The 13,470-nt window shown below is 41.6% G+C and overlaps 1 protein-coding gene across 50 annotated transcripts in view; it reads left to right on the top strand.

Annotated features, from left to right (window-relative positions):
• Positions 1 to 13,470, top strand: part of NEB (nebulin) — a 153,718-nt gene that overhangs the window by 95,700 nt on the left and 44,548 nt on the right. For all 50 annotated transcript variants that reach the window (XM_083492334.1, XM_083492306.1, XM_083492338.1 and 47 more), the window contains exons 108-121: positions 522 to 626; positions 1,233 to 1,340; positions 1,679 to 1,786; positions 2,087 to 2,194; positions 3,192 to 3,296; positions 3,415 to 3,519; positions 3,783 to 3,881; positions 5,257 to 5,367; positions 6,362 to 6,466; positions 8,150 to 8,254; positions 9,248 to 9,352; positions 10,458 to 10,562; positions 11,301 to 11,405; positions 12,473 to 12,577. In XM_083492334.1, the coding sequence (XP_083348460.1) occupies positions 522 to 626; positions 1,233 to 1,340; positions 1,679 to 1,786; positions 2,087 to 2,194; positions 3,192 to 3,296; positions 3,415 to 3,519; positions 3,783 to 3,881; positions 5,257 to 5,367; positions 6,362 to 6,466; positions 8,150 to 8,254; positions 9,248 to 9,352; positions 10,458 to 10,562; positions 11,301 to 11,405; positions 12,473 to 12,577 (1,479 nt within the window). The remainder of the gene's footprint in view (positions 1 to 521; positions 627 to 1,232; positions 1,341 to 1,678; positions 1,787 to 2,086; positions 2,195 to 3,191; positions 3,297 to 3,414; positions 3,520 to 3,782; positions 3,882 to 5,256; positions 5,368 to 6,361; positions 6,467 to 8,149; positions 8,255 to 9,247; positions 9,353 to 10,457; positions 10,563 to 11,300; positions 11,406 to 12,472; positions 12,578 to 13,470) is intronic.

The raw sequence follows: 13,470 nt of genomic DNA, 5'->3' as shown, positions 1-13,470 counted from the left end.
CCACTGCTTTAACAATAAACTTAATTATCTCCCCTGAATTCAGGTGAGATATGAATACACACATCTCCTTTCTCCACCCTTCAACTTCCTTTGATATTTTTTAAAAAATTGCTAATTAACTGAATACAGGATACAATAGTCAGCTGATAATGTTTTGTGCCACTGGGGAAGTGGTAATTCTGTATTGATTTGTTTTGGCTGTTTGTATGTGATGCCAATAAAAGGTTTGATCATGATGATTATGATAAGGCAAGACTGAAACAACATGGCAGCCATATTATTGTTTTTGTTATCATTATTGCTGCTGCTTCTTCTTCTTCTTGGAGTTTTACTTCAGCTTCTTGGGAAGTTGGAGGAGAGGCTTCTTATTTCAGGGCAGCTGCCAGGTATAGCTGGCATATTTGAGGAGTGGTTGGTTGGAGTGCCTTAAGAAAAGCTGCTGAATGGGTGGGACATTTGACAAAGTCAGTGGTGGGAATGAGAAAGGGAAGGTTCAGGTGCTTTCTCTCTCTTTCTCGTAGTTGAAATACAAGTCAAAGGCCAAGAAAATGGAAAGCAACTACACCGTGGTCACCGACACACCTCTCTATGTTCAGAATGTCCAGAGCGCCATGAATCTGAGTGAGGTAAAGGATCTCCATTTCTGTTCACCGCAGCTTCATCGTAATATTTGTTCCTCCCCACCCCCCCATTTCAATTACGCTCTCATTAACAATAGTAGCAGTGCCTTAGTAATGCACATCAAATCAGCCAATTAGTTAGTAGGCTATGTATCCTGTTCAGAGATTCAGTCAGCATTCATAGCCATCCCCGCCCCACCTTAATCACCAGATCCAGTTTACGGTTGTACGCGGGTTCCTATTTTACTTGTGGTTTTATTATTTAGTTATTTATTGCATTGGTGGCTTACCTTTTTCTCTGAGGAACTCAAAGTGGTGTACTTGGCTCTCACTTTTCCTCCTTTAATCCCCACAATACCTCTGTGGTTGGGTGGTGCCATACCTCTACCCCAGCATTCAAGTTTTTAATGTGTAATGTTTTATTATGGTCTTATATATGCTGGAAGCTGCCCAGAGTGGCTGGGGCAACCCAGTCAGATGGGCAGGGTACAAAATATTGTTACTGTTACTACTGATACTTTGCCTTCTCCAGATGTATGCCCAGCTCATATTCAGCACATAAGCTTTTACTGTATCACTCAGCACCACTTTTACATTTTCTATGTTCCTTAGGCCGTTTACCGCCATGACTATGTGCACAATGTCAAAGGGAAATACACTCCAACAGATAAGACGGTGGATTTGGAGCGGGCAACTCATGCTTACAGGATACAGAATGAAGTAAGTGCTGGGGCTGGAGCTACCCCCAGATTTTCACTGCTTTGTGGGTGGGGTTCAAGTGCATACTCGAAAATTCAAGTTGAGCAGTTATTGGTGTTCTTGTGCAACAAATCCATTAAAACAACAACCACCACCCTAGACTTTTTGTGGAAAGGAAAGCAACAGGAAGTATGGGATAGCCACCGCTTGACACAATATCATATAACCACCCCCAAGCAAATGAGAATGAATGCTCAATACCTAATTGTGAGGGAATGTATTCATAGTGTTGCACTTCATTGCAAAATCAGTATTTAAACATTGTAATGAATTTTCTTTTCTTTTCTTTTCTTTGGCAGGGTCTCTACCGAAAAGCTGGCTGGCATGCACTTCCCACTGGATACAAACTCCCACCAGATACCCCTGGTTTCAAGCATGCTAAACATGCCCAATACCTTGGCAGTTATGTGAGTGGTGGATTATTTTTTAACTCATACTACTGCTCCAAATAAATATAGTTGCATGAATAAATAGATACGTGATCAGTTACAAAAATTGTGGTTAATAAGGCAAGGAAAGGGAATGGGGAGGTATCGGGAAATGGGCAGGAGGGCTTAACTACAATCCTAGATACCTTAAAAGTTAGCATGGATGTAAGTATATATTCATGTTCTGCTAAATGGTATGACTTCATTTTTAGGTTCTATTATAAACAGCTATTGTGTCTAAAATACACATCTTTCTGAATTTTTTTGGTATGATTTCAGCTGAAATACAAGGAAGTCTATGAACACATCAAGGATAAAGGTTACAATTTTGGACCCAAAGCTGTTCCATTTGTAAACATAAGGAAAGTCAACAAAATTCTCAATGAGGTAATGTGAATAGTATTTAAGTATTTATGGTACTTGACGATGCAAAAATAAATAAATAAGATCACTGTTGGAATCTTATGCAACTCATTATAAAACCGTGGTATGATTTTTGTCAGACACTCAGGACCCCATGTTCTGTAAAATGTCTTCATAAGCATGTAAGTTTTTTACAGTTAATGGCTTAAATGTAAATATAGCTTGAAAGATGACTCTCCTCTTATTATAAATGTTTGTTATTGGGGTATGTAATGAAAGGGGCACACTTACACTGATCCCATGAGATCAAGTGTGAAGCACTCTTTGGTTCCTTCTTCATGGGCAATGCTGCTCCAACTTTCCTGATTCACTACCTGGGCCTGGGTGGAAAGAGATACAGACTTATGGTAGTTGTATTCTCCCTACTGAGGTCAGTATATTTCCTTGTTACAGGTAGTCAGTGTCCAATGTGCAATCCTAGTCACTCTCATTGAAATCTTAGAGCCTGGCCAAACTGGCCAAGCAATGTGAACAGAGAAGATCCCATAACCAGGCAAAAACTTAACCAATTTGCTCCAGAGTGCAAATTAAAGGAGCATATTTACTTGAATCAACAAAAGAAATAGAAAGTTGTTTTGCAAGAAAGAAAACAAATGTTCGCTGTCGAAGGTAGACTTTGCAGCACAATCACATGCCTGCTCAGAAGTAAGTCCTACTGAGTTCAATGGGGCTTACTCCCAAGAAATTGCTGTTGCGGTTCAAACCTCTTTTGCACTGGGGGATTGGATTGGGCTGAGATATCCCTCTACACAGCTCTGCCGGCCTCCATTCATTGAGTAATGCCAGCCTCACTCTGATGGTGCAGAGCAGCATGTTCTGCCAACTGAATGCGCGGGTGAGCAGAAGTACTGCCTGCAGGATTCCCAGCAGTGGTAGGCAGGCCATGGAATTCTAGATCAGGGTGTGTTTTGTTTTATTGGTTTCAGCACCATGTGCAAGAACTCCTTCTCTTTTGTTACAGAGGCTCTATAGGGAAGTATATCACAAAAACAAGGATAAGATTCATACCACGCCCGACACGCCTGAAATTCGCCAAGTGAAAACGAACCAGGAATCCATCAGTGATGTATGCCTCTCTTATACATTTAAAAAGAAATAAATAGACAAATTCCAGTAATGTCTGATGTGATGGGGGAAAAAATCACCCTAATTCTCCACCCACCCCCTTTGTTTTTGTATCTCAGCTGATCTACAAGACTGACTTCTTTAAGATGCAGGGGCACATGATTTCCTTGCCATATACACCGGAGACAATACATAACCGTTACGTTGGAGAGATTACAAGCGATGTAAGCTTTTGGACTTAGTAGCATTAGTGGCTCAATTCCTACTCTTACTTAGTTTCTTTCTCTCTCTCTGTCTCTCTCTCTCTCTCTCTGTGTGTGTGTGTGTCTCATGCACTCATTCTATATTCTTTTTCATCTTTTCTTTGCCATCTTTTAAAACTATTTAGTTATTGCATAATTATTCAAAACACTATGATTATAACACATAATATGATGGTTTATTTATGTAATAGATATGGTATTACATCCTTATCATTGTTTGGCAGGTTAAATATAAAACTGATCTGCAGTGGCTGAGAGGCCTGGGCTGCTTCCTCTATGATACTCCTGATATGGTCCGTGCTCGACATTTGCGCAAGCTCTGGGTATGTTTCTTTTTCCATGACCATCTCTGTTGGACGACTCCTTGATTTTTTGCTGACAAATAATCAAGAGGTGAAACACTGCCATTTTCAAGTGTTGCTTTTTGTTGGTGGTTTGATTGGTTTGACTTGATTTAAGTTATACCTTTTTATATTTAAAAGTGAGGTTCTTTCCCACTATAAACTGTGAACTGTACTATGCTGGACATGAGATCAGACTAGGCAATGCCATACCAAGGTTTATGTGTGGTAATTAGATATGCTGTGGACATTGTTCTTGGAAGTGAGGCCCTATGCTTAGTTAGATGTGTTGGGTCACTTTATCCCACAGCAGTCCTTTGTCATAATGTTCATTAGTAGCTAAAAGTGCCACCCCATCACTGACTCTGTTCACGCATCACGGCAAGACATAAACACTGTGCATGAGCAAAATCAGTCCCACTTTGCTGTGCTTTGCTCCACAATTCCTGGCTTCCTGTTACATTCAAACCAGGGTTTATGGTTTGTTTTGTTCCCAAGAAACCATGATCTCTAGCCAAGGCTTGTTCTTGGCTTACTGATTGTGCTTTATTGGAACAAAACAAAACAATGATCTCTGGAATTATGGTTTGTTATCTCCTAGCACAAGCCAGGAGGAGTGATCAAGAGCAAAGGCGGCTTGATTTGGGTTGTGCATAGTAAGCAGGCTTGCCATGATGTCTGAACATGGACATTGTCCTTTGCAAGTAGCAAGTGTGTGCAATCAGTGAATCCAACACCTGCAAACTACATGCCACTTGCAAACTACATTCCTGTGTTGGTTTCTGCTGGTACAACTGGACTAACAGAACCAGTGTGTGTGCCAAATCATGAGCTACAGTTTCAAATGTGTGTGTTGATTAGTATCTCTTCCATAGCACACCTCCCCCACTTCCTCCCATTTACAGCTATAGAGAAGCAGATGTATCAGAGGCAGATTTAGGGGAGAGCTATCAGTATGGTTGCATGGGGTGCCACAGCTATTATGTAGAATGGAAGGTGAGAAGTAGGGGCATGTGGAATTTTGGCCTCCCACTGAAATTTGAGGCCCCAAGGTTCGCTACTGGATGTATGGGTGCAGATTTTAAGATATTGTTGCTCTATGCTTAGTGACTTGGCTCTGATGTTTTCTACAGAAGCCACCCTAATGTGTTTGAATGGATGTTTTGTTATGGCCCACTTACAAAGCAACTAAAGTGATGTTTTACATTGTACTGTTAACCTGTACATTCCAGAGATTCTTGTGGAGTTATAGCAAGGGGCTGTGACTTCATTAATCTTCTTTGTTAGGATTCAAAGTTTTGTTGTTTGTCTGATGGAGACTGCGAGTTCTTTTGACACAAGCACATTTCTTTTTCAGTCTAATTACGTCTACACTGAAGCTGCAAAGAAGTCACAAGATAAATATCGTGTGGTTCTGGACACTCCCGTGTACAGGACCGTTCAGGAGCTGAAGACCCATTTGAGTGATGTAAGATTGGTGTTCTTTAACCTTTCTGCACTGAAACATTTTAAAGTGAATTTAAAGGGATGCTTGGATCGTTTTAAGTGTGCTTCTGTGGCAGCTGCTCTAAAGTAGACTTGCAGATGAAGAGAAGCACGATGGAAGTTCTATGTTCTTTAGCAAGAGACCACGGTTAAGGTTCATGCTATGCAGAATATTTTGGCTGAGCTAGTTTTACAGCCAGCAGCAGCATATAAAATAATAGGATTATGATTTGCAGTCGAACTGCAAAGTTGGAAGGAACCACAAGGACCATCTAGTCCACCTGCAATGCAGGAATCTTTTGCTCAACATGGGGCTTGAACCCACAACCCTGAGAGTAAGAGTCTCATGCTTTACTGACTGAGCTGTGTGAGGTGGAGGGTGTGTGTATGGAGCTTCAGGCACCCACTAGCAGCGCTGCCACTTGCTGGGATGGGAATAGGGCAGTGAGAAGCAGCAGTGATGTCCAGGGAGCTCCAAGTTCATAATGTAAGAACATAAGAAGAACTTGCTGGATCAGGCCAATGGCCCATCAAGTCCAGCATCCTGTTCTCACAGGGGCCAGCTAGATGCCTGTGGGGAACCCGCACAAGAACACCAAGCTATCGAAACAATATCTTGTATGCAGCGATTTGTAGACTTTTCAAATAGCTGTCATAAAGCACTTGTGGAGGGTCAAGTCTTCTAATCACATTGGGTGATATTCAACTCGGATTCACTCAGAGTTGAACCACAGAAAGTAATGGATGTGGCTATGTTAGATCCAGCAATTTCAATAATCTGCTTTCAGTAAAAATGACAATGGGGTGTGATAAGCTTATGCCAGTTCAGTTAGCAGTAAGGACAGAGTCTGTCAGTCAACCACATCAGACTTCCTTCTGCTCACTGTCAGCTTATTAACTCTCTTTGTTTTCTAATATACTTGTGCTGTAAAGGTTGGCTATGGAAGACGAAAGCGCATTGTTGTTTCTCTTTCTAGCTTGTGTACAGAGCTGCAGGCAAGGAGCAAAAGACCAAGTACACATCTATCCTTGATACACCAGATTTCAACAGGGCCAAAAGAGGGCAAAAACTACAGAGTAAGGTAAGAACCATTACTGAACAGAAATAAAGCTGAATAGTACATGTGGAATTCTCATTCAATAATGCACAACTCTTTCTAGATATTTTCTGGGGCGTCTGATACAAAGCAATCTGCACTTGCCCGTTCATTATACAAGCTGTCTTTGTGATAGCACCATATCCTTAACAAATGTTTCCACCCAAATTAGTAAATATTGATAGGTAATCAATATGTTCATAAACTTCCATTGCACTTAGGGGTGGATGGACGAATCTGTCAGCTTTGGTTTCTGTCTGTTTCTCATATTGCCAAGCTTAAGTCCAGTTTTGCATATTTCCACCTCAATTTGCCTTTGCATGAATATGTCAGTATCTTAGCGCACATTTCTCTTGACACATATGTTTTTGCAACGTTGAGCCTGGGTTTAAATAGCATGCGGAGCCAAACTATGTCTTGGCTTACGGCAGGCACAGGAACAGAACAGGAGCGATGCAGTTGCAATCTCCACTCTGGGAATCTGCATGCCTATGTGTGTTGAGCTTAGCCATGGTTTAGTTTAGCGCTGGGTGTGAACCAGCCCACTATTTGGTAGGAAAACTCCATTGCAAAATTCAGCGAAGTGCTGCTTTCAAAGGATAGCTGTCTTTGGCTTTGTGTACCATTTGAGGAAGCGAGATTTAGTTAATTTCACTTAAAAATACTAACTGAACTGAATTTCTCCCCCAACACTAACTGTAATATTATTGAAACCTCGTCAAAACATAACTCTGGCACAGTTCTCCAATCTTCTAATGTTGTCAAAGTAATAAGGCAGTGGTGGCCAAACGTGGCCCTCCTGCTGTTTTGGGACTACAACTCCCATCATCCCTAGCTAACAGGACCAGTGGTCAGGGATGATGGGAATTGTAGTCCCAAAACAGCTGGAGGGCCGTTTTGTAGTCCCAAAACAGCTGGAGGGCCGTTCTTCATTTCCAATAAGGAATGAAGAACTTGCCAGATTTTGTATCGTCTCCTACTGGAGCTTATGCCATGTGACTGCAGCACCAACTACCACTGTTGAATCTGTTCAGCACATCAAAATGGATATATTCAGAGCTCTTCCTCCTCCCATCAATATGTGCTTTGAAACTGTGTGGATACAATTACAAATCATTTCCTGTCCTTTGTCATAGCCTAGATGGTTTCCTGTGCTTTGTAATTGTCCCCATTACCTAGTAGATTATTCAGGGTGTCTGCCACCTCCAGGAATGTTATTTGTCTTAATTAGGAAAGAGATAAAAATACTGTTATACAATGCAGCAAGGAGGGTGGGTGAAGAAGCATCAAGGGTGAAGGGCTGGGAAACAAACTTTTAAAATTTATGTTAAATTTGAATTAATTGGATGTTAAAATTTTGAAAATCAATAAAAATTAATTGGGGAAAAAATTAAGTTGAAGGGGCTGTGGCTCAGTGATAGAGCACATTCCTTGCGTGCAGAAGGTCTCGTCAGCATCGTTCATTAAATGGTCTAAAGATAACAGGGCAATAAAGGATTTCTTCTTGAGACCTCAGAGAGGTGCTGCCAGTCAGAATGGATATACTGTATCAGGAATATACTGATTCAGTTTGCAAAAAGCAGTGAGCGAAGGACTGAATCGCTTATATCCAAGGCCTCGTGTGTGTGGAGCATAATTTGACAATTTATGGTTCTTCTCTTTCTCCAGTACTTGTACGTCGAACTTGCAACCAAGGAAAGACCCCATCACCATGCTGGGGATCAGACACCGGCCTTGAAACTTGCTAAGCATGTGAAGGACTTGGTCAGTGAGGTAAGATTTGAGCACCTTTCCTTCTCTTCTTTTTATTACTATGGCAAACAGACTGCACACTCCAGACCGTTAAAGTCTAGACTAGACAATGAGTGTGGCAAACACATTCAATGCAGTGTATCAAAACTGTTTTACAGAATCTTTATTAATTCTGCTGTTCATACGTGTTAAGCCACAACCTAGCTTTGTTTTTATTCGTTTACTTTTTCCCTGTTTAGGTATTGGTTTCTTCTGTACTGTTCATATCCGGGGGTGGCGTTTAAGTGAGAGGTCATCTGGCAAATGTAATTGGATTCAGCGGCGGAGCAAGCCGATTGGGCGCTTTGGGGCAGCGTGTGTGCTCTGCACCCAGGGGCGGGGCCAGCTGGGGCAGGATGCTCTATGGGGCCTCTGAGGAGTCTGCCTGCCTCATCCCACTCAGCTGAATGGGCAGACCATTTGGGGCAGCCCAGAGCCACCACGTCACTCCCAGGAGAGACTCGTGGCTTGGGCACACTGCAGGTCCTGCGGTGAGTGCTGCCGGGCATTTTGTCACCCCCCTCAGTGGTGACACCCAGGGTGGACTGCCCCCACTGCACCCCCCTTCCTCTGCCCCTGATTGGATTACAGTTCCCATCATCCTTGACTGCTGGCCATGCTGTCTGGGGCTGATGAGAGCTGTAGCCCCAAACAGCTGGATGGCACCTCATTGGAGAAGGCTGATTTAGGCAAGCATCACAGAGGGGGGAAGGGCACACATGGAAATGGCAGATAGATTGTCTGCAGATTAGGGTGGTATGCTTTGCAATTTGCCAGTGAATATACCAGCCGCAGGCCTCTAGCAGACTTTATTGGAAGGAAAAACAAATCGTTGGCATGATGAATAAATTTATTTTAGTTAACTCATACATCCGAGTGTCTTTTTAAGAGCCCACTTGCATGCGGTTAATGTTGTATCACGTGAGCACCTTGGTGTACTTATTTTTTTCTTCCATTTCCCCCTGCTTAATTTAGAATAAATACAAATCCCAATATGAGAAACTGAAGCACAAGTATGTAACTGTCGCTGACACACCAATCCTGATTAGAGCTAAGAAGGCCTACTTGAATGCCAGTGATGTAAGTATCCGATGAAAATGGAATGGTTTGGGGTTTTTTATGTGGTCTAGATATGAATGTAGAGTAATGTTCAGGCAAGGTCTGTGAACTGAACCTGAAACCAGTGAGAATTCTTCCAGATCATTTACTTGTTGGGTTATTCTCTAGCTCTGTATGGCTTATATACTCATGGTGCATTTTTTTTTTAATATGGAAAAGGGATCAAAAGAGTCAGCAGCCATTAGACAACTATTCATAGTTCTATAACAATTGTGATGGAGTTCTTCCCGAGAAGCAGTGGCACAGAGGAGTGAGCCTACTGCACATAAGATCAAGTTTCTTTGGTCTGACATTCATATGGAGTCTATTTCTCATTGCCTGTGAAATCTTATATACTAGCATAATACAAATAATACATAAAAAATCTGTATAAATCTGTTTTGACACAAGATTGTTGGGGTAAAGATCAACATCGTACTAATTTGTTCAGTCTCTTCTCTCCTCCTCCTGGGCGCTAGGCTGTGGGTTCTCTCGATGTTCCAAGGCAGATTTAGGAAAGGTGGGGGGCATGCAAGGGGAGGGGGAACGCCCCATTGAACTGGTGGGAGTCCTTGCACTAGGCTAGTTGAATCTGGCTTCTTGGGTTTTATCCAGCTAAAACATACTCAGAGTAGACTCACTAAAACCAATGGACTTTAGTCATGTTCCAGTGGGTCTGCTCTGACCATGTTTCAGTTGGATGCAACCCTTTCTGTCCACATGGATACTTTTGAATATAATTGTGTTGGCAGCAGAAGAAGAATGAAGAAATTGAGGAGGGGGGGGGAGTTAGATAATATGGTTTCTTGATCTGGACTCTTGTCTTGAAATAGACAGGAGAATATGCAAAACTCGGGTTATAATAGAAAGTTAAATAAATGAAAGCTATACTTAAATGGGGAGTAGGATGTACATTTACAAGGAGCACCATGGAGTAAGCTAGGATTGCTTGGCTGTTTATAATATGCATAATGGTCTGCTTTTTCTACCTGTTTATTACAACCTCTGAGGAAAATGTGAAAATAATGTTTGCTACATTTTAAAACTGATGCCTTCATACTTTTTTGTTTTATTTTGTTTTTATCAGCTGCGCTACAAAGAAACATTTGAGAAAGCCAAGGGTAAATACCACACAGTGAAAGATGCCTTGGATATTGTGTATCACCGCAAGGTCACTGATGATATCAGCAAAGTAAGTATATTGGATATATATGCATATTCCTGAGTAAATGTGCTGCTTTTGATAACTGTAAAATACAATAGATGTACCTTATTTATATATATTATGGGACACTGGTTATTCTCTCTCCCCACTACTTCAGACTCCTTTACCTCCCCTTTTCCTATATAATGTAAGTACCCCTGGTCATGCCTCTGGTGGATGTGATTCCTTTCAGAGAGAAAGCAGGGGTGACCTCAGGTCCAACCCCTGTCCTATCAGGCCTTATAGTCTACTTGACACCTGGTCCTCCTAACACAAAGCCTCAGCTAATTCTGGCCCACCCTGCCTCTTTTTATGTTTTATAGCATTTGTTTCCCTTATACTTTGTTCTCTGGCCCCATTCTCCACCTGAGCTTTTGTCATACTTCCACCTCTTCTGACTGTTTCCCCATGTGTTACATGGACTGGCCAGAAATTCCTACATGCGCTAAGCTCTGTTGTCTCTATAAAGTAGCGTAGCTGTGCCAGGACATTCTAAATCCACTTACTGGGAAGCAAGTTCCACTGAATATTAGAAAGCAAGTCCCATTGCCTCCTTGAAGCTCCTTCAGGAGAAGGGCAGGATAGAAGTTTAACAGATAAATAACACAATAGGAGTTGCTTCTCTGAGTACGCATGTATAGGATTGCACCGTCACTGATGTCAACCCTGTAATATTTGGCAATTAGTGTGTTGCTTATTTTAAAAATTAAATGCTTTTTTTTGTAGGTGAAATACAAAGAAAACTACATGAGTCAATTAGGAATCTGGAGGTCTATCCCAGATCGACCAGACCATTTCCACCACCGTGCTGTCACCGATGCAGTCAGTGATGTGAGTGTGGATCAACTTCGATACTTGGGTATTGCATGCTGACAGCCTTCCAAAACAATAGGCTGCAATGTGTTACTTGAGGGGAGCAAAATGCATTGAAAAAATGATTAAAAATGAAAAAATTAATAGTTTTCTGCCTTTTGGAGACAGGCTCTCCTGGATCGTTAAACTGAATTCTGAATTTAAACTTCACTTCTATCAAGAATATCTAAGCCACATAATGAGGAGCAGCTAACAGCAATTCAGTTTTCCTTGTTTAACAGCAGATATGTTGAAAGGGGGATTGGGTGGGAATCTAAAGAGCCCCTTTGCTCAAGCAGAAGGCATGTTTCACTTGCACAAAGAGAAGTTCTGCTGCCTCCCTTGTCCATATTCAGCCACTAACTCTTAGAGGTAGCTTTTCTTTTTCAATGGGAGGTGTGAGCAGCTGCTGCAGAAACAAACAAGCAAGCATAAAAACCCCATGATCTTTCTTGGTGTTTTTTTTTGGGGGGGGAGTCTTTATGTTGTTGTTACAGCTTTTAAAGGCCATTGCTCTCCAAAATGCAAATATTTAAAAACTGATCTAGCCTTACATTTATCTAGCTGAGAATACCCATTGATACCTATGGCCATAAGGGTTGAAACAATAACAATAAACACGGCCCATGTGTACTATCACCACCTCCCCCAATTTAATTTGTAGGGAAGTTAATTCAGTCAAATCTATTGCTATTGACAGAAATGCCCACATTTGCAATCAATTAGAAACAGCACATACTTGTGATTTTATCTTGTTCCATCAGAGCAGCAAAAAGTCAGATTGATCCTAATAGGACTATGTGGATTGAAGTTGTCATTTTGTCAACTCAACCCTTAAGCATATTTACCTTGAACTTTATTCTAGTGACAGCCATTGTTCTTACCTCCAAGTTTGTATACTTAGATCATTACGATCCCAAGTATCCACATGATCCCATGCCTGAGATTTTTCTGCTGGCTTTGAGATATAAATAACAGTTTTTTGTGCTCTCCTGTAATTGTCTCATGTTGTGGTAAACCTTGCTCTTGTTATTTTGCTTTTACAGTTTAAATATAAGGAAGATTTAACGTGGCTCAGAGGCATTGGCTGTTATGCATGGGATACTCCTGATCTTCTTCTTGCAGAAAAGAATAAGACGCTGTACAGTCCGGTATGTGTGGTTCTATATTGCCTGGTAGCTTAAAGAGGGTGATTTCTCTCTGTCTATTCTCCAACTTGCTCTGCACACATACACTCAATTTTATATTTATTTGAGGTGAGGCACTGCATGTAGGGATGGATGCACGCAAATACAGACAAGAAGTTTGAGACCATGTTTCTTCTTCTTTCTTTGGCGATCACTCATAGCTGTGTAAGATTGTCTTCCATAAACACGGTTTTAACAATGAGTCCGTAAGTGACTGTGGAGGCCAATTCTGGACCCACACGTCCTTCCACAGTGGGGGCATTGGTTCTCGGGTGGGAGTTGATCACGGTGTGGATTTGCCAAGCGTGCCTTCCTCTTAGCACGTTTCTCCCTTGCATCCTGAGTTCAAGTGTCTTCAAAGCCCACGACACCTTTGGTAAAGGCTGTTCTCCAACTGGAGCGCTCGCAGGCCAGTGTTTCCCAGTTGTCAGTGTTTATACTACTTTTTTTTAGATTTGCCTTGAGACAGTCTTTAAACCTCTTTTGTTGACCATGTTTATAAAGCAGTTCTCTGCTCAGAACAAACAAGATTTGTCATTGGTTTTAACTCTCCACAGCCAACCTAAGCATGCACAGCTTGACTGAACTGCCCAATAACTGCAAAGGTGAAAGATCATTGGTATGATAACATATAAAGTGCCCAGCTATCTGGGAATATCTACTGAGGCTTCACTGAAGCAAAGGGCAACAGTGCAAGATCACACATTACTTTAAACAAAGTATATGCATAACAAGATATGATTGCTGGCACCTCGTTTTAAAAACAAAAAAAGCACTGTGAAAAACCCACTGTGCCATCTATTTTTGGAGGTGCTATTTACACATCAGCGTATCCTTTTATAAATAAGGGATGGTGT

The sequence above is a fragment of the Podarcis liolepis genome (genome assembly GCF_965112155.1).
Source record: "Podarcis liolepis genome assembly, chromosome: 1".
Taxonomy (NCBI): domain Eukaryota; kingdom Metazoa; phylum Chordata; class Lepidosauria; order Squamata; family Lacertidae; genus Podarcis; species Podarcis liolepis.
This window is presented reverse-complemented; position numbering and strand designations above follow the sequence as displayed.